General features: G+C 33.6%; 2 protein-coding genes across 2 annotated transcripts in view; one reads left to right on the top strand and one right to left on the bottom strand.

Annotated features, from left to right (window-relative positions):
- Positions 1 to 1,273, bottom strand: part of LOC107436528 (TBC1 domain family member 2B) — a 37,661-nt gene extending 36,388 nt beyond the window's left edge. The window contains exon 1 of the mRNA XM_043043125.2: positions 578 to 1,273. Coding sequence (XP_042899059.1) covers positions 578 to 1,023 — 446 coding nt within the window. The 5' untranslated portion in view covers positions 1,024 to 1,273. The remainder of the gene's footprint in view (positions 1 to 577) is intronic.
- A 5,282-nt stretch (positions 1,274 to 6,555) lies between these two features.
- LOC107436530 (plasminogen) lies at positions 6,556 to 20,688 on the top strand. Its single transcript, XM_016048292.4, has 9 exons — positions 6,556 to 6,771; positions 7,991 to 8,148; positions 8,433 to 8,664; positions 11,965 to 12,078; positions 14,503 to 14,758; positions 15,935 to 16,070; positions 17,121 to 17,286; positions 18,730 to 18,872; positions 20,430 to 20,688. Exons 1-9 carry the CDS (start codon positions 6,699 to 6,701, stop codon positions 20,595 to 20,597), a joined length of 1,446 nt encoding a protein of 481 aa, XP_015903778.2. The 5' UTR covers positions 6,556 to 6,698; the 3' UTR covers positions 20,598 to 20,688.
- The last annotated feature ends 470 nt before the right edge of the window (positions 20,689 to 21,158 follow it).

The raw sequence follows: 21,158 nt of genomic DNA, 5'->3' as shown, positions 1-21,158 counted from the left end.
ATTTTAAAAAATAAATGCAAAGAAATATGTTAGTATAAATAAACAATATATATGTGTGAAAAAAAAATATGGTCTGATTTATAAAACTAAAAAATTTCTCTTAGAAAAACAGAATAATTTTTTGAAAAATAACTTACCACTTACAGCAATAACTTTTATATCCTCATTTGCAATACGAATGAAAAAAAAAAGAGGTTACAGTTTACAAGAAACAATATTCTTTTCTTTTTGGTTTTCAGGGATTAAAAAATTGGCAACCTAGAAATGCTTTTTACTTATATCTTGCTTTAATAACAGGTAGTTTTAATATTTTTTATTAGCACATAAACCATTTAATAACATAGACTTAATATAACTTTTAGTTTTTACTTAAAAATTACTTTTATAAATAGATTCACATTCAAATCTCACTTTTTGATATGCATCTAAAGTACTATAAATGAAAATTTAAAATTCACAATAACATGTTTAGTTCGTCAAGGAAATCTATTTGTTAAGAATAAGTACCATAGGTTAAAATTTGAATCGGAATAAAACATAATAAACATAACATAATTGGTAACATGACATGACATACCTTATTGTAAAATGACCAGTTCTTTCTTTATTGTTGATGTTAATGGTAAAGGTGGCTTGCGAAATATCAATTTCCCCAAGAGGTACGGATTCTTGCGGCGATCGGTAATAATAAAGTTTGCAGTTATCTTCGTTAAAAACGAACCAACGTTTTTTAAAAGTGTTTAATATCGCCCGATTTCCCAGTTTATTTAAATAACCACAGAGTCTTGCGTACTGTTTTGAATCAGTTAGCTCTTCAGATGCGCTTGAAGTTTTTTCTTCAAATTTCACTAAAGTCTTGGACTTCCGCCGATCAACATCAGGAGGAAATTCGGGTTCAAGTTCATCATCAGGTAATTTAGACACACGACGTTCAACATCAGGTGGGAAAAATTCAGATTTACGTTCATCAACAGGTGACAAATCAATCAAATTGCCGACCAGCTGTTCGTCAGTCGCAGACATCTTCTACGTTCAGTTTCGTTATTTATACGTCATTACGTACCCGCATAAAGTCCACCAAATTCATAAACAACACTGTAAAAAGGGATTTGATCATTAACAACAAGGAAATATGTTAAAATTTAATGAATATGTGAAATCAAGTGTGGTTTTTCGAGCACAATGAGTCTACCTATTCAATTTGTTTACATCTTTTAAAATACACGCGATTTTAAACAACACCCTTTTTTTTTCTTTTCACGGTTTACAGTGAAACATCAGCTGATAAATGTAAACAAAGGCAGAAAAAGAAAAGGGTCCTCCCTAGCCGAGTGGTTTCACCCGCTATATGCTTTGTAGCTTGAAGGTAGAAGATTCAAATCTCAACGTTACTCTGGATTCATCTTCGTGCTGCCCTGCTCTGAATTGTACTATCTGTCTTTGTACTAGACAAAGGCTTCTTACTTGTAATTGAACAAGCAGTTGTAGTTGCAATTTTATTTACGTCGCACTAAAGCTGCACAATGGGCTATTAGATACGGTCTGGGAAACGTCCCTGAGGATGATACGAAGACATGCCATCACAATTTTGATCCTCTGTGGAGGGGATGGCACTCTCGTTTCGGTAGCCCGACGACCTGCGCTCGAAGTCGAGCACTTTACGGTAGAACAGTTTAACGAGTACCAATACCACACAGCCTCGATACCTTCGTTGACTGATCCAAGTGGCCACCCACCCGCACACTGACAGCAGCAAGTGATGATTGACTTCGGTGTTCTACTGGGAACAGTGTCTTAACGATCAGTCCACTGCGGGACAATTGAACAAGCAACTGGCAATGTTCAGGGAAGCATCTCTGAGGATTATCCGAAGACACGCCGTTACATTTTTGATCCTCTGCGGAGAGGATAGCTTTCACGCTTTAGTAACCCAATTACCTGAATGGAAGTCAAATGCTTTATGGTAGAACAGTTTAATGATTCGCCCGGGATAGCCTGGTTAGTAGGGGTTTATGCCCATGTCCAAGATGTCGTGAGTTTGATCCCTGTCACTTGAAGACTCCCCGTGTAGTAAATGGTAACTGGTGCTCGTTCAGTCTTTTGGGTCACAAAATTCTCCATTTTCCCACAATAAATCAATACCTCTGGGAAAACTGAATAGATTGATCAATATGAATCTATTCTGTGATGAACAAGAGATATCGTTCTCTAGTTCAGGTCAAAATTACAATCTGTGGATGAATAAATGGATGTAGGAATTGGTTCAACCTATAAATGGGCTGTGACGTGTGTGCAGCTAAAGTCGTATTCTGGTCATAGATGTAGCTGCTTAAAAACAAGAAGATCACCCTCTGCTTTAAATTTGCTTGGTTTCACCAAGCAAACTTGCTGATTGGCAAGTAGCATTAGAAACAACACGAAGGGGATTTTATTATCGACTATGTCAACCTTCATCTATCAAAAGGTACCTCTAGATAGAACCAAGTTAACATGTCTTATATACTAGTGAATTGATATTTAATATTTATAGTGGTAGTTACTCCACAAACACAGTTCAGCTAGGATCGATACCACGCCCTCTCGATCCCTAAGTAAAATGCTCAAATTGGCAAATAAAGCCAAAAGCAAAGAATTCAATTGAATGTAGGATTTAATGTCACAAGGTCCAGAGTGGCCAAAGGCAAAGTGGTGAGTTGATCAACCATCGCTTACTGGTAGCCAGTGATGCTTGACTTCGGTGTCCTACTGGAAACCATGTAGTTAATCAGTCCACAGCGGGATAAAAATAAATAAATAAATAATACAATAAAAATAAAGTAATGTTTGGGTTTGAACGTCTTCAGGAGCATTCACAACGAATGTGGCTGTCGCATCTCCAAATGTCGTCGAGAGAAAAAGGGAAACTGTTTAGCGAGTTTTTTACTGGTAAATAATTTCCTCCAGAAATAATGAAACACCTAACATGAAGGTTCGAAACCTGTGTTCAACAATATGACATTTTGTCCCGAAAAAGCTCACCGTTAAAAACCTCTTAACAACACAGAGAGATCAGTGTTGACCTGCTATGGTTATAGTAGACCAGAATATTTATTAGTCCAAAGTTTGCAACTTGCAAACTTTCAGCTAATTTGGCCTACCCTTTTTGAAAAAGTCAAAATTCAATCTTTGTCAAATCCTATTCATAGTTTTATTATTAATTTAACAATAAATGGTGCGTCAGGAATAGCAAGCTCTGATAGTGGTGCAACATTTTCACTACAGGGTAAAAATTACGTTGACTGAAGAAGGAGGTAAATTTGTGTCGTTTCTCACCATGACGCTCGCTGATGGCGGGCAAAAAGTGAGAAAAGTTCACTCCAATTCGTGTAACTGTTGTACTTGAAGGTCAAAATTTCCCATTGACCTTGTTGGCTCTTCCAGTTACTAAATGAAATCGTAAACGGATCAATACGGATTTTTTTTAAAACTTTTTTGTTGTTGAGAAAACTGGTGTGTTGTACTGAATCTTCGAGATAGAACCTGGCATTTTGGTGATAACCCAAACTAACAATTGTGCTGAAAATCCAGCTGTCCAATTCTGTGACTTAACGGATAATGCTACCAAGCAAACCTTCACCTGCTACGACCAGACGATGGAGAAAAGCAAACTAAAGGCCAGTTCAAGCAAAATAAATTGTCTCATTTTATCATATGAAACTTGCTTTAGTCTAGGAGGAGAAGCCAACCCATTCATTGAACATACAGGAACCAGTACTCCTGTTTCTACCACATTGGATGGGCCCTACTAAAAGAGAATTCTTGAAAAAGGAATTTGATTCTGGCCTGGACCCAGAGTATCAAAAAAAAAATGCGTAAATCTGTATGCTTCACTTGTTGTTTTGATTCCTAAACCGGATGGGAAAATGAGGTTATGCATTGACTACTGAAAGCTGAATGCTCAGACTGTTTCAGACACATATGATTTGCCACGCATAGACGATTTATTGAATGGAGCAAAACCAACTCCTTAGATGTTAACACCATTGACTTAAGATCTAATTACCACCAGGAGAGAGTTACTAAGAAAGTTTTGAAAATGTGTGTGTTTTTTTCCCCTATACTATTGGATTGAGAAATTTTCCTGTCACCTTTTCTAGACTGATTAACAAATTTCGTTTCGGATTGAATAATGTGCTTGCTTTGACATATTTGGATGATGCTGTATTCTCCCTTCCAGAAACATCTTTCTGACATGGGACAAGTTTTCAAGCTGATTATTAACCTAGGAAAGCGCCATTTCGGTCGTAAAAAGTAAATTACTTTGGCTATTATATCACCAAGGATGGTATATCAGTTGATCCACAGAAGACTGCTGCCATTGCAGACAAGTCTGCTTCCGGTATTGTCGAAATATTCAAAATTTTTCTCAATTAACCTATTCCCTGACGAATTTGACAACGAAGAAAGCATGGAGAAAAGAACAAGAAAATGCTTTCCAGAACTTCAAATCAAAATAAATTAGCCCACTTATTCTTAAGCAAGCAGATGGAACAAAGCTTTTTGTTATGCGATCAGATGCTATCAAAGTAGCCATAGGAGCAGTGTTGCTCCACTGTGAAAAAGTTGAAGAACCTGCTATAAAATGTGCCAATCGCTTGCAGTCCTCTTCAGAACAAGACAACTCAACTATAGAAAAAAAAAGGCTTAGCTGTGGTATAGGTTCTCAATAAATTCAGAAGTCACGTCGTTGTTTCGGCCTTCATGGAAGACTTTTTGATGTAACTAACTCGCATTTGCTTTACATGAAGAGGAAGACCACGAGAACCTCCCACGGTTAGCCTGACGGCAAAGGGACTCTACCCCATGATCCGTATACCACTGAGGATATTTCACGGCAGCACTGTGGTCGGTGCAAGCCGGATGCGGAATTCGTATCGACCCGGGATTCGAACCCGGTTCACCTCATTGGAAGGCCGGCTCAGACCTCATGGCTCTATTCCCTGAGCCATGGCGGCTCAGACCTAGTTAAGGTTCAGATTGACAAGGCTTTCTTTGTGAACAAAATAATTTGTTAAGGGCCATCTAGCGACAATTTAGTTAGTCCCTCTCCCAGCCGCTGAACTCTTAAATCGTGAACTTTGATATCAATGCTTAAGTCCCTTTTTTGTACTCTACATCCATGCCCTCTAGTAATAAGTTTGTCTACACAATACTTCATTGAAGATTATTGTTTCTTTATAGCAGATATATTTAATTTTTTTTTATATTTGATTTTTATAAATTCAAATGATTAATAGTAATCAATAACACTCTACCCTCTTCTCTATGCCAGAAAAATCTAAAATTTGCAAATTTTACAGATGTTAAACACATTTTTTCCCCAAATTTATTAAGATTCTTAATTTGTAAATTTGAAATTTTTTTAAAAAACAGTTTAAATTTTTGTGATTTTCCTCAGCATGCAACGCAAATCCGGATTAGTTTCATCAAGAAGTCCTCCATGGAGGCAAATTTCTCCTAGTACTTGATCGAGGATATCCGTTTTCTTCTGGATTGTTCAACTACGGTTATATATAATTATTAGTCCCTGCGTAGAACCAGTAAATGTTTCATTTCATTTTAATTATTATTATTTGTATTTTCTTGTAACTGTCATATGTGTTCTATTTTATGTATTTCAATAAATTAAAAAGAGTTAGTCGAAATCTTTATCTATAACACGAATAGTTACAAAAGTAACTTTTAAACTTAATATTTGAAAGTTTTCAGACATGTTAACGTTCGTATATATGTCACCTATGTAAATAGCCTGAAATTAGCATGGCGCAATATAAAGGCAATAACTTATGAAATATTAATAATTTTTATTGTAGAAATTTTTTAATTTACGTATGGAGAAGAGAACGGTAAAGATAATAGAGAAAATAAATTCAATGGCTATTTGGAGCGGTAGCCTTGCAATTTTGAACCCAACCCAAAAGACAAAGGAACTTCTGAATCAATTGTTGGGAGAATTTGCCTTTGTGGAGGACTATTAGATGAAACTAACCAGCATTTGCGTTACATGGCGAGGAAAACCACGAAGACCTCCCATCGTTAGCCTGAAAGGCAAGGGGACTCTAACCCATGATTCGTCTACTACTGAGGATATTTTACTTTAGCACTGTGGTGAGTGCGACCCGGGGGAGGAATTCGTTTCGACCAGCCGTCGCTGGGATTAGAACTCGGTTCACCTTAGTGGAAGGCGAGCGCTCTATCCCCTGAGCCACCACGCCTCGGAGAGCAATATTGATGAATTTTTCTGCGTTCCGTCGAATATGTAAACATTAACTGTGAAAAAAAAAATGAGATGAGTTCCATGCAAATTAACCAGACTAAGATCTTATTTTAGTATATGTATAGATAATTCAAAATATGAATCGATTCATATGCGTCCCTTCAGTGCAAGGTTAAAAGTTTCATTTTATTGCTTATTTTTTTATCCAAGCACAACATTGATAAACAATGGTAGTACTGATTTATTCTAGAAAATGTTGATTTTAATCTAACTAATATCTATAAAAATACGTCACAATAGATAAAAAGAAATTAGTAAAACAATTGACTGTGATAATAGAAACAAACTAAAATATCACACTTTATTTTTGAATCGAGAGTGACGCCTAAGCTAACGGGAATCGTAAATTTATTTATATTTCTGTAAATTCAAAATAAGAGAAATGGCGTCATTTTGTAAGAAAATGCTGGAAATTGGAATATTTTTAATTTTATTTTCATCTTTAAATGCTAAAGGTAAGAAGTTATTACCTATTTTCCATTAACTAACAATATGCTATAGTTAGAAAACTATCAACAAAATTTTGCGATAAACCTAGTTACTGTCATGGAGTTCCGGATCTGTATATGCTGACCAATTTCTTATTTTTTTTTTTTTTTTGTTATTCTGTTCGGCTGGCAAATTTTGTCCAATTAGTTCTTCAGAGTTATCCTGCTTTGCCGGCAAATCTTTTCTTCCAAGTCACCTTTTCGGTAAAAAAAAAAAAAAAAAAAAAAAAAAGTTTTTCCAAGTCATCCTGTTTTGCTTCATTTTGTCCAAGTAGCTCTTCCAAGTCATTTTTTCCGTAAAAAAAACTTATGCTTAATTTTTGGCCAAGCAGTTCTTTCAAGTAATTTGGCTTTTCGATGAAAATCCAAAACTGTTAATCATCATTATCCTCTATCAAATTATGCTCTATATGATTTATAGCATAGTCTTTCATAAATATAAATATTGTGTATTAGTTATAGATGAAACAAAACAACTATTTTAAAATTTTAAAAAATACAATAACAAATTCAATTTACATTAAAATATTGACATCTTTTGTAATAACTTGATAAAAAAAAGTTTGTATGCACTAGACGAACGTAAAAAAAAAAAAAATTTATGTTAAGCATTAAAAAGAAGAAAAATCTAAATACGAAATTTATCAAAACATAACAGAAAAAAGCATTGTCACTCTGAGTTTTGTTCTTCCATGATTTAAGTCATTGCAATATGCAATAAAATGAAATTAAGATTTAAAAAACGTTTTTTTTTATGCGGATTTTAAAAAAAAAATTATTAGTTCAATAATGCATTCGTCTTATCTTTGAAAGTTGTGGGGATAAGTTTTGGTCTGTACGCGACGAATTGTGCGCAATGGATCGACATACAATCAAATAAGTAAAACATTTTGAAACTCACAAGGGGGGACTAAATAAAATTCGCAGTGTTCTCAACCTGAACCAAATCAAAAATACTACCACAAATAAAATAAATTGGTAGTTCAAACGATTTTTTGAAAACTAGAACAGAGCATAGGTTGGAAAAATAAAACAAAGAGGTTAGCAAGGCTAATGCCACCGTTTTGTAGCTGCTACTGGGCACTTGACTGAGTTTCACAATCGAATTTTAAAATTATCTGTCGTTAAATCTTGTTTTTTTTTTAATTGAACTTCTTGTTAAAACCGACTTTTTTTTATTATTTAGAAATAAATCTAGTAAACAGTACACTCGCTTGCGGACCTGATCGCCCGTTACTTGTGACGGAAAAACTTGGTTATCTGACATCGCCTGGCTTTGATAATTTCCACTACTATCCAGCCAACAAAAACTGTTCATGGACTTTAAAGGCGCCAGAAGGAAAGGTGAGACATTTTATTACCCTTTTTTACATTATTAACTGTACTTTATAATCAGAAAATAACACTAAATAACAATAAATAACGGGGATCGAAAGTACGACCTCTTGGACATGTGCCCAATGCCCCTCAAACCAGGCTACAATAGCCTTGTAAGCTATATTAAACATTGTAATACGTACATCTAAGAGGAGGTTTTATAGACGCATTCGCCCTATATTGATGCACACTCTTTATTAAAGTTTCTTTCTTTTCTTGTGTTTTATAACACAGTTCAATGCTCTTTTCAGGTTATTGTATTAAAAAAACTGTATTTTGCTTTGAATATGGATTGTGGTACAGATGCCCTCTTGCTATCTGACGGTGAAGCTCCCAACCGTAAACTGGTGGGGAAATATTGTGGTTACTGGATGCCAGGCAGCCACAAATCCAAGACCAATGTTCTGCATTTGAATTTTGTGAGTGGTCGAACGCCTCGTGATGTTGGTTTCCATTTTTATTTTGAGCAAGCATTGCCTACAGGTGAGACTTATCCAACACTATTCAACATTTATGTTCATTGTAATTCTAAGCAATACTCGTTTTTGTGGTTTTCGTCGTCAGCCAGTAAAGCAGAAAGGGTGCGATCGTTCTTGCTTTCCTGTGGCGCCATCTATGGTCAATAATACAACGTCTGTCACTCCCATGCGTCTCACCCGTTAATAGAGCAGACCCATTCGTACATCCACTGATTGTAATTCTGACCTGAATCGCAGAACGATCAATCTTCAATTTAGTACCTCCAGAGGTATATATTGCTATGAAAACATGGGGGACTTTGTGATCCAACAGATATAACATGCACTAGTCACCATTTACTACACGGGGATTCTTCAGCCGGCTGGGTTCGAACCCCCTTTCTCACAAACGGAAGACAAGCGCCCTGCCAAGCGGGCTATCCCGGTTTAGCAATACTCCTCAATTAGTAATTTAGGAATTTAGAGAAGAAATTAGCTTATTTAGAAAAAAAAGTTATTGCTTTTTTTTTTTTAAATTCTATTATAACGTTGAAACAAACTAACATTCACTTTTGAATACATGGAATGCAAAAATGTAAGCAGTTTACTTTATAACCATTTAAGATGTAACTTTAATACTAATTTAAACTAGAAAAATTATTGCGTTATGTAAATTATGGATTGTTCAAATACTACTTAAGAGAATGCCATACCTCAGGAGAAATTTATGATCTTATATAAACTCACTTTTACCACCATTTCTAATTTAAAACTTAAAAGAAAGAAAAAGGGTGATCAGGCAAACCTAGAGTAAGCCAGGATGTTTTAGTTACTGAAAAGAACTTTTTTGAAAATATAAAAATGTAAACAAATTATTAAAAGAGAATTTCTCCATTACGTAATCTTAAGTTTTCTCATAAATTACTTTCCGTTTGATATTTAAATTTTTTTTCAATACTTGATACTTCATGGATTACTCTATGTTTGTCTGAATTCGATTTTCTATACTTTAAATTTTAAATTAGTTAAAACGGAGGTGAGTTAGGAGAATTTGCTACAAAAAAATTTTCGCGTGGTATGGCGTCTTGTGACCTGCTTACTTTTGAAGACAAGGGAGAGGTGGGGTATAACCAATGCTTACGTAAGACATTAAAATGCATTTAGTTTAAAAAATTTCTTAAAAAGAAAAGAAATGTTACAAAGAAATTATATTTGAAAAAAATTCAAATTTGAATTAAAAGTTGAACTGGGGGTGGGGAAAAAATATGAAAGAAACTTTTTTTGCAAAGTTTCAGAAGTCAATACAGAAAAAAAAAAACGTAAACGATTCTGAAAGAATATTTTGCAAAATTAAAATTTTATGAATTGAATTAAAACGTAAATATCGTTTTATGCAAAGTTATAACTTTTATTTGAGTTTAATCCCAATACTAGATGCCAAAATTAAAGCTTAAAAAAGGGAGGGTGCTGCGACTTTTTTACGTAAGCATGGGAGAGGGTTTGTGATTGACTTATTTTTGCTCACAAGGAGGAGTAGTAGTGAAAAATATGCTTACGTAATATTCATTACAAGAAGAAGAAAAAATAAAGGTGAATTTTTTATAACACCGCATGTATCGAATTCTCCTGTCAGATGCTTCACTAATTAATTCCCCTCTACTTTTAAAAAGGTAAAAAATAAAGAATACTGAAGAGTTGATTCTTTAAAAGGTTGTTTTTCGAAGGCAACGTCGTCATATGAATTGATTTTTTGGGCATAATATGCTGTTTTCATAATTGCTGTGAGTTCGCAATTATGATATGAGTTACAGTTGGACAACTATAGATATAATCCGTTTATAAGTAGGACTCGCAATGAAAACAGCATTCATAACTCTTTCGATTTAATATTAAATAATCATTTCTAACCCAGTTATTAAAGCGAAAAAAAAATTTTTTTTAAAAAGAAGAAGAAAAAAACTCTATAAAAACTGTCATGATTTGAACACCATGATCTTCGAATGATTTTAAAATCTTCGTTTAATTTTCTCCTTTGTATTAAAAAACTTTCGTTCTCTTTTAACTCGTTTTATAAAGGAGTTCATTTACTTACATAATTTATGTTTAACAATTCATTGTCAAAATATCGGATTTCCTATCGTCAACTTGTAAATTATTCTATCTCTTTGATTTGATTTTGAAATACATTTCGCTCTTTGTTAGCTGTACTAAAAAACATACCTGATTACATTCATACATAATTGATTTCGTAATATTTTCTTAATAATAAATAAGAAAAACTATCTTTAGGAGATAGTTTAAATTTATTTTTATACGAATACTAAAAATGTTTCCTATGAGTAATTTTCATCAAAATTAGTTTTCAAAAACGTTTCAAAACAAATACATTAGACATATTTTCAGTTAATTTATAGCATGATCATAGATGTATATCATAACAAAGATATTAAAGACTTAATAGGATAAAAAGAAACTTTATTAATTATTTATAATCATTATTTCGTTAATTATTTTCTTTTTTTTAATTGGGCGCTCCTATTTATTTTCAGTTGGAAAGAGGGCTCAGTAATTTAAAAAAAAAAGCTTCGGAGCCTATGGGTCAAGGGATAGAGTTTTCGCCTTCCAATGAGGTGAACCGAGTTCGAATCCCTGCGATGACTGGTTGCTATGAATCCGCATCCAGCTGGCACTGACCACAGTGATGACGTGAAATAACCTCAGTGGTAGACGGAGCGTAAGTTAGAGTCCCTTGTCGTCAGGCTAACCGTGGGAGGTTCCTGTGATCTTCCTCTTTATGTAACGCAAATGCGGGTTAGTTCCATCAAAAAATTCCTCCACGAAGGCAAAATTTCTCTCAATACTTGATTGAGGAGTTCCATTGTCTTCTGGTTTGGGTTCAAAATTACAAGGCTACAGAGTTGAACATTAGTAGTCGTAAACCCGAAAATTGGGTCGGCTGTTCAACGACGGTTATAAAATAAAATGTATCAGTCACCTTCAGCGATCAGCTGGTCCACTTTTCAAAACATAGCTTCTCATTAATTCTAACTGTTAGCATCACACCTCTGAAATGAGAAAGCACTATACGCTGTTTCGGGGAAATTGTTTTGCTGAAACCATCAAAATTGAGAAAGGTAAAGTGTAGAGAGTGGGAAAATCACGAAGCTTTCAGATGATTATTATATTCACAAAGAGTATAATGAGGAAATCGATAACATTTCCACAGAATAATGGATTATTTAAAAAAAAATTCCCTTAAACACCAGTAAAGTGTTAAAATGAACATTTGAGAGATGTTAGTATTTTTTCTTTTTACATTCAATAGTGGTGTGCAGTGATGACGAAGTAACGTGTCGACATCGCACTAAATGTGTTCAGACCTCAAAAAAGTGCGACGGAGTAGACGACTGTGATGATGGCACAGATGAAGAGAACTGTGGTAAGTGGTTTTTCATAAAGCGTTATTTCTGTTTTCGTATTTAAAGTTCAAATAAAAATAGATACATAATTGTGTTTTTATTCAAATTCAGAACTAATACTTGCGTTACAAGAAAAAAGTAGACGCTCAGAGCGCGAAATATAAAAGACACAATCAACTTTTATTCACATGATCGGACATACAAGAATAAATGCAATATATGCCATTGCCATCCAAATATGCTAATTAGTGATAAAGTTTAAATAAGCTACAGAATCTGACATGCTTCTGTTTAAAACATGCTCTGGATTGGATTTTAATCTATAAAAATATGACTGGTAGACAAAAAATGGAAAATATGGTCTTAATCGGTGGTCGAAAGTAGCGCGCTACGAGTAGCGATACTACTATAGTCGCTACTTTTTTTTCGTAGTTTGTAGTGTAGTGCGCCAATTCTTAAAAAAAGTAGTGTAGTGATAAATAATTGATTCAAATTAATTTTTTCTTGGAATTATCTTTAGATAAACAAATTTTATAGTTGCATGCAAAAACTTTTCGATTCGCTTAAAAAGTTCTTGAAATATGGTGAAATATTTAAAGAATTATGGAAGTTAATATCAAACTTCCGACGCTTTCCTGGTTCAACTATTGGAACTAAATTTTCAATGTTGCTGTCATCCCCATATTTTGATATTTAAAAATCCAAATCGACCCATATTTCCCACATCCGTCCAATTCTTTTCTTTAGATTAACAAATTTTATAATTGTGTGCAAAAAAATTTCGATTCAATTAAAAAGTTTTCTAGGTATGGTGAAATATTCAAAGAATTTAATTAACATTAAGGGAATCAAACTTTTAATTATTGGGATCCTATTTTCGAGATTGTTGTTACCCTCATAATTTAATATCTGAAATTCCAAATTTCAAAAGGTATTCCAAATTCCAAAAGGTATGTTTATTCAGAGAAAGTACGTTTTCGCGTTTGTCCGCAACTGCTATTATTAGTTAGCACTAATTAAGCAGCATAATTGAGATTAACCCTTTGAACCATCGGCTCTTAGTTCGTGAAAAATATAATCATTGGAACAAATGTTACTTAGGATTACATCATTTAATTTTTATTTTGTGTATTGTCCATGCGATAAAAAGAATACAAATATAGCTATTAAAAAAACTTTTCAAATTTTGGTCAAAAACCTAAAAATCGTTGTTGTGATGATTCCATTGAAATTTCTTTCTATACATAATGGTGTCGCAGTTTTCCATTGCAGTTTGTGTAATTTTATTGGCCGGAAAATCACGTGGTAAGATCCAGTTTCTCCTCTTTCATTTCCATATTGTTTTAGTTATCATTAGCATAAAATTAATAAAAGTCATAAAGGTACTATTTTTTCTATAAATATTTTTGTATCCGTAATTTATCCCTCATTTTAATTTCATCCCTACTTATTTTTCATGTATCTGTACTGCTATTACTACGCTTTAAATTCAAGAGCTTAACTAAGAGTTTAAAACAGAGAGAATTGTTATTTTTTTATTATTATTATAAAGTAATTCTGTGATACATTTTAAGATGAAGTTATTTAGATAGGTGGTATAATTTTTATTAACAGTTTCACAATTATTATTTTTGAGCAAATAATATTAATATACTGCTATGAATTACAGTTAATGAGATTTGTTAAATGATTTGAAACTTAACGATTAGCTTCATGCCCTATCAGATGTAAGCAAAAACGGTATTTAATATATCCCCTCGTTTGGTAAGCGAAAATATTAAATTACGGTTGCGAATTTAAATTTGTTTAAATAATATAATGCTATAACAATACAAACTAAAAAATGTTTGTTTAGAAAAATTACTTCTGACCACCAATAGATCTAAATATTTATAGTTCTAATAGATAATAATATTTGAACGTGGGAAGTGGAGGCGTAAGCAGGTAGACAAGCGTAAGCAAATAGACTCATTTTTAGTACATATTATGCTAAGTGAAGAATTTTAGCTTAAATAGAAAAATTGTTTTCTGACAAGAAACAACAATTATTGCGAAACTATCATCGAGGTTGGTGAGCGAGAGCGAACAGGGGGCTTAGTCCCCTAGTAATCCCATACAAGAGAAGAGCAAATGAAACGAGAACATATTTAAAAGAGAACACAAATAAAACATGGCTAATAGGATAGAGCTTACTTGTGAAAAGCAGCGTTTCCCAACTTGGAATTTTTTTTTGTATTGAAAAACTAGTTTTCTAGAAGCTAGTTTTCTTTTGTATTGAAAAACATCACTCATTAATATTTCATTTAGTGTCTTTTTAGAGTCATTTATAAATTCATTTATTATTCGATGAAAACTTTTTAATAAAATTTTCTATTGCATTTTTTGTACCATGTTGCCAAATAATAAGCATACATACATATATTTGTTTGTTTGTTAAATCTAAGATAAGGCCTCAAACAAGACGAGTGAAGAATGTGGTGTGCCGAAAATCACACCAGTGTCCTCCAGTACTCCAAATCCAGTGCAAGCACCGGCAATCGGTATTATTCAGTACATTGTGGGAGGTGAAGCTGCAGTTCCAGGTAGCTGGCCGTGGCAGGTGTCCCTAAGAATTACCGGAAACGAACCTCTAAGTCACTGGTGCGGAGGAGTACTCATCAGCAGTCAGTGGCTCTTGACGGCTGCCCATTGCTTTAAAAGGTAACCATACATCCCCATAGTATCTTTAGCTATACCCTGCTTAAAATAATCTGAATCTACATTAGAGGATTCAGATAGGATGATCTCATAGTAATTGTGTTATTTGGCTAAATTTCGGTCGCTGCTCCTAAATTATTTGGCAAATTTTTTGGTTGTTAGGGAAAACTTATTTTCGGCTGGAGTCGGAGTTTAAAAATTAGTTGGAGGTGTTGGTTGAAACAGTAGCGCAAATTGCCCCCAAACTGCTCCAAAGTGAAATTTCTGCTCCAAGCTGCTGCTTTTTCCCAAAATTGCGCCAAGCTTTTTCAAAACTCCAATAATAATTCTTGAGCAAAAAACGCTATTTTATATCAATTAGGCGTAGAATTTTAGCTCAAATGTTAATTTTATTGCTCCCAAACAGCAAGCTTTTCCGAGGTATGCAGAGGTCAAAGTTTGCAAAAATTCAGTTTTTGGCGCTTCTTCTTTGCAGAAAATTTGGGTTAACCAACATCACCCCAACAATGTTTTACAGATACTTCACTATTAAGACCCAACACTTTTCTGGGCTTCTTAGAAGATATAGTCATTCAAACTTAAGTAGAGGGAAAAATCTGCTTTAGCTAATCTCAAAACTGCATCGTTTCTCTCTCTAAAAAAAACTTATTGTACCACATTGCAGGTAAATGTATCAACCAAGACGTGGAAAAGAAAAATCAATTGAATATCGTCCCATTCCCATTAAAAAGGTTTACTAAGTTGCATATAAATGTCATGCCACAAAACAAGCACCAACCCTTTTTTTTAAGACAGCAATGATGTGTCTTCCACTTCAAAATAAGCTAAAATAAAAATATTTTCTAAAATGTCTATTTGCAGTTAAAATATGTAATGATTAAATCTGCGTATGCTGTTCCCCCTGTAAGCTTTTTTTCTAGTACAGCATACCGAATCGAGTAGTTCTCCGCGTTAATTGCGCATTCCAAGAGCTGGATTTCCTGTACTTTCTATATTCTTTGGTCAAGCTATCGTGCTGTAACGTGGCGAAAAGCGTTCGAAATGTTTCAGTTGAATCAGGAAATGGACTTTTTTTCAAAAAAAAAGTTCCTAGTTAGTTCGAATTTTGTTTCAGTCACATAAGACTGTAAATTATTATTATTATTATTTATTACTTATTTATTTATTTTGTTTTTGCAGTGGTAGACTGGATGTCCGTTACTGGAATGTGATGATGGGGAAACATTTCAAACTAGTTCCGGACGAGACAGAACAAATCAGATACATGAAATCCATTCACGTCCATCCCTTATACAGAGGCTTCAATGAAACTAAAGTGAGTCCTTCACAACACTCAGTTTCATGGCTACAGTTCACAATCTTTATAGCTCGCGTGTCTTTATTAGCAAACATTCATATTCAATATTAAAATAGCTAAAAAATAAAATAATGGGCAACAGACATTTTACATAATTAATAACACTGAAATCGACTTTTATAGTGAACTGGAATGGACGAAAATAGGATGTAAAAGAAGTGGAACATGGAAGACTTCTAAATGAACACTTATAATGAACTAAAGTTATAAACTAATTATTTCTAAGTATTTCATATAGTTTGTCTATGGTGAGAACTCCCCCCGCCACAAATTCTGAGGCCGTCTGCTGCTATGGAAACAAGAATAGCGCATTTCAGGAAGGTAGCTTCTCTTCACTCTAGGACTAACACAATAGTCCGAAGAAAAAGATTTCCTTCCTCTCGTCTCTCCGATGTTCTACGCAATGACCCCACACCTATACTTGAAATAGTTATACCTCGTTACCAAAATCCCCACCACAAGTCCAGACGAATGGCTAGGGGGGGGGAGGGTTCTTACTTTAGATAAACTATATATGTGTAACTGTGAATGACCGAAATTGGTGGTTGTAAATGTCCGAAATATATACTAGGTCTAGTTAAGTGCCACTGCCTGGTATACATTTGCCCGGTACTCCAAACACTGACGTTTCTCCTAATCTATCCTCAGCAGATATTAAAATATCGAATGTGTATAATAATAACAATGAATAAATTAATATCAAATCTGATCTAACAAATATTTCGGACATTCACTAAAGCGACTATGTGATTGTTGACATTCACCGGTGAAAGTCGACATTCTCTTGATTTTGGTCATTCACGGTACCGTATGCATGTGCATTGTAAGTATTAGTAAGAAATATAAGCCTTAGGTTTCCATAATAGAGGAAAAAATACAAAAAATGTTTCATTTCTTAAAAACATTTTGAGTGTTAAAAACTTGCCAATTTAATCGCTTTTCTTTAGCGTAATATGTTGTTTTCAGAGGAAAAAAAATAGCCCATTTATTTAAATTTTATGTTAACAGCTGTCGATCCCTTGGCTAAGACGGAAGCAGCATGATCTTGCTCTGGTAAAGTTGAACGCTCCAGTCACTGTAACTGACTATGTGATGCCAGTCTGCTTACCTCCCGCTAATTACAGTCTCACACCCGGAACATTGTGTTACGTCACTGGATGGGGAGACACATACAGTAAGTATAGAAGGGTGTTTCTTTATTACCACCCTTAATGTTCATTTTTTTAGAAACATTGTCAATCAAGAAACTATGATTATTGTATTTAATGAATAAAAGAAATATTATTACGGTACTCTGACCGGGTTGCTTTTCGAGGAAGACATTAAATTCAACAAAAACTTAATTTATTTAAAAATTGAGACTAAATGCGTTACAGTTCTTACTGCTTAAAATAGTTAAAGATTAAGGATAATCAACTTCAATCGGCTAGCGAGACAGAAAATGTCGGATTAGGTTACCATATTAGGCTAAACTTCACTCTAAATTTGTTTTTGTTTTTTTCCACTCATGATCAAAATCATACTAATTATACCAAACTACGTTATTCTTTTTTTTACCCATTGGCAAAATGGTTGTTGTTTTGGGTTTGATGGCATGTGCACCTTATTTGGACGTCATCACGCTTTTCAACTGTGTTCAAGAGTAATAGTAAATACTGCGCATACGTCGTCATTGCCTGCGTTGCTGCGTCCGCTCCTGTTTGATAATTTTTTTAGAATTCTTTTCTTCACTTTTAATTTTGTGAAGCATTAAGTTGGTGAGTTTATTTTTGAGATATGGGACCAGAGAGATCCCATAAATACTTCTTGAGTTGTGAGTAAAAGAGAATTTCATCATCTGAACAATATTTTTGTTTTTATTGCTTTAATTAAGAATCAGAAATTCTCTAACCTACAGTTCAAACTGGATCGTTTTCAACACTAATTCATGTGAATATCACAAATAAAGAGGGTGGAAAAAAAATTAAACAACAACCTTGTTGTTAATGGGTAACCTATGATCGCCGAAAGGCGATCTCAATTTTTGTAAACCTTTTTGTGACCAAAATGCATCTCAAAACCTGCATTTTTTCTTAATTAGCCAAACGACACGCTAGTCTACAATGTTGCATAAACTGTAAACTATCTGATTCAGCGCCTTAAATATTAAAGATGACTTTATTTTGCAGTTTGTTTGTATAATGTTCTGATAGAAATGCAATCTTAATAAATAAGATACACTTTTTTTTAAAAAAAAACATTAACTGATTATTAGGTACATGATAGCTAATTAAATTGTCTAGAACATTTGGTTATTATTTAACATTATTTTTGCGTACAATAAATAGTTTGAATAGCTACTATTTCCTTTTTAAAAATAGGAAGAAACAATACATGTCCATATTTTTGAGATTTCCATCATATAAAGATGCTTTGTTAATCATTCCATGTTAAGTCATATTAATATACCATGCTCAGTTATAAGACATATAGTGTTAAGAAATAATAATTAATATTTAAATTCAATGCTTCGGAGTAATAAACTTTGAAATGTTATAAATGATTTGACTCTTTTTTTATATAATATTTAACTACAGCATTCAAATGACTGTATTATCAAATCTCCTTTCTGTAATAGATACTGGTGCTGAATTGGAATTGAAACAAGCTGTTGTACCTGTTATATCTCTTGAACAGTGTAGGAAGTGGCACAGGTTTTATGACGTTGCACCAACAATGATTTGTGCAGGACATCCAGAAGGCGGTCACGACTCGTGTCAGGTAAATTCCGTCGCAGCAAAATAGTACATTTCAACAAATATTGTTTATAAGGACCAATGAAGCCAATTAGACAATACGTAGAAACGATATCCGATTCTGTTTTGTACAGGTTACAGACAACCAATAATGCATACCCAGAATGCATGTCACCTTTAAAGGCAACCACGTGACGGAATTTTCTTTTTATTGTCACTAAAATGTTTCTACTAAAAACCTTTTTTCAAGAACGCAAAAATATTACAGTTTCAAACCTTTCATTCTGTATAAGAGGATTAAGAATTTATTTTTTAAAGCTTTTTTTAAACATTATTGTCACTTAAGGTCCACAGTGACGTTTTAGCTGACGTCACACTAGAGATAGGATCAAATTGCATTGTCCATTAAAATTTCATGACAAGGTGGATTTTGGATGAGCATACAAGACGTTGCGAAAAGAAACCTTTTAATTACCTAGAATTAATATTATTTTCACCTTAAGACTAGTTTGAGGATTTTTTCATGTTAAGACAACCTTGTTTTAAGGTTTTTATATAGAAGAATGTTTTACAAGGATTTGGATGAGGGTAATGTGAGTAGAATAGAGCAGATTGTCACAGATGTCGTTTTAAGATTAGAAGGTTTACACGTAAACTGCATAACAAACCTTTTTAGGTTTACATTAAAAGGTTTTTGCTAAGCGAAAATAAATCTTCTTTTGCTCTCTGGGATATATGATTATCAAGCAAGGTTATATTGATAATAATCAATGTAATAATAATATAGTAATTAACGATAACAATAATCATACGCTATTGAATACCATAATATCGTGATCATTATGAATAAAGTAACGTATCAAAAAAAAATAATAATAATATTGAGAACATTAGACATAACAATAATGAATACGATATTATTGTGTAAATCTAGCCTACTTGGAAAATCAAGCAAATTTCTAAGGCAGAGGGTGCGTTTCCTTCTTTTCAATGGCGACATGTATGGCCAAGAATACGCCTTCATACACACGTCACAACCTATTTTACAGAGAAGACCTAATCATACACTTTTCATTTATGCACAGATCGTAATTTTGACCTGAACCTGAGAACGATCAATCTTCAATTCAGTTCTCCCAGAGGTATTGATTTGTTATGGGAACTTGGAGGACAGATTTAACGTGCACCAATCACCATTTAAATCAGGATTTAAACTCACGCGTTCACGAACATGATCCCAGCTTCCTACCAAACAGGCAATCCCGACCTCCTCGAAAATATTAACCAATATAAAAATAATGTAAATTGAAAAAAGTATCGCGGAATATTACTGAATAGCGATAATCCTGATCATGCATCGCGGCATTAAAATTCGGTACTTGCTATCGTTTTGGCGGCAATTCGGTACTTGCTATAGCTTTGGCGGCGATTCGGAAAAACAGTTGTCAAAACACGATCCTCGTAACAGATGAGAACCCAAGCTCATCATTTCTGACTTTCTATTAATTATGTAATAAAAACAAACTTAAATCTTTACTTACGAAGAGTAATATTTGACCTTGACTTGGTTTTTTTTGTTTAGGGCGATAGTGGAGGACCCTTGGTTTATTCTGAAGATAGGAAAAAATGGCATTTGGGTGGAATTGTGTCCACAGGTGGATCCATTTGTGCAGAAAAAGAACAACCAGGAATATACACTCTTGTACCTTACTATGTTGACTGGATTCAAAAAGTCATGAAATCGAACTAAATATTATTTATTTCTGTGTTAAGAGGGTTATGCTGTTGTTTTAGAAGTCATGGATTTTTTGATCAATAAATAATTTATTATTTTTAAACAAGTGGAAAGTAATCGATCTATTTTATTTAGAAATACATTCGAAATCATTTTTCAGATACCCTGATTTAACAAGGAAATTTTGATAAGGGTAATAAATAAATTTTGATAATTCATTTAAATAGATGGTTGAATTCGTGTTAAAAAGCGTTCATAAAACCTGTTCATATGAGCAAATTTACCTAGGAATATTTCCTAATCAGAAATATATTAAAGCTAGAAATTTTCTTAATTAAAGCTGTCAGAAAAAAAAGATAGCTTTTATTTATTTGCTTTATAATTTAAGAAGACTAGATTTTAATGAGCACCATTATTTAACGAGCGAATTGTTTTTATTCTTACATTCTCGTTATAAACGAGTTTCGCAATCATTCAAGTATTAGCATATGTCGCGGTGGCTCAGGGAATAGAGTGATCGCCTCCCAATGAAGTGATACAGGTTGGAATCCCAGCGATGGCTAGTCGATTTGAATT

The sequence above is a fragment of the Parasteatoda tepidariorum genome, chromosome 3 (genome assembly GCF_043381705.1).
Source record: "Parasteatoda tepidariorum isolate YZ-2023 chromosome 3, CAS_Ptep_4.0, whole genome shotgun sequence".
Classification (NCBI taxonomy): domain Eukaryota; kingdom Metazoa; phylum Arthropoda; class Arachnida; order Araneae; family Theridiidae; genus Parasteatoda; species Parasteatoda tepidariorum.
Note: the sequence above shows the minus strand (reverse complement) of the source record. Positions and strands in the feature narration are given on the sequence as shown.

Bases quoted from the DNA above. Each gene is read 5' to 3' on its own strand.
- LOC107436530 (XM_016048292.4), top strand. From the start codon at position 6,699: ATGGCGTCATTTTGTAAGAAAATGCTGGAAATTGGAATATTTTTAATT. The intron at 8,149-8,432 runs GTGAGACATTTT...TGCTCTTTTCAG, and splicing joins TAAAGGCGCCAGAAGGAAAG to GTTATTGTATTAAAAAAACT. The intron at 17,287-18,729 runs GTAAGTATAGAA...TTTCTGTAATAG, and splicing joins TGGATGGGGAGACACATACA to ATACTGGTGCTGAATTGGAA.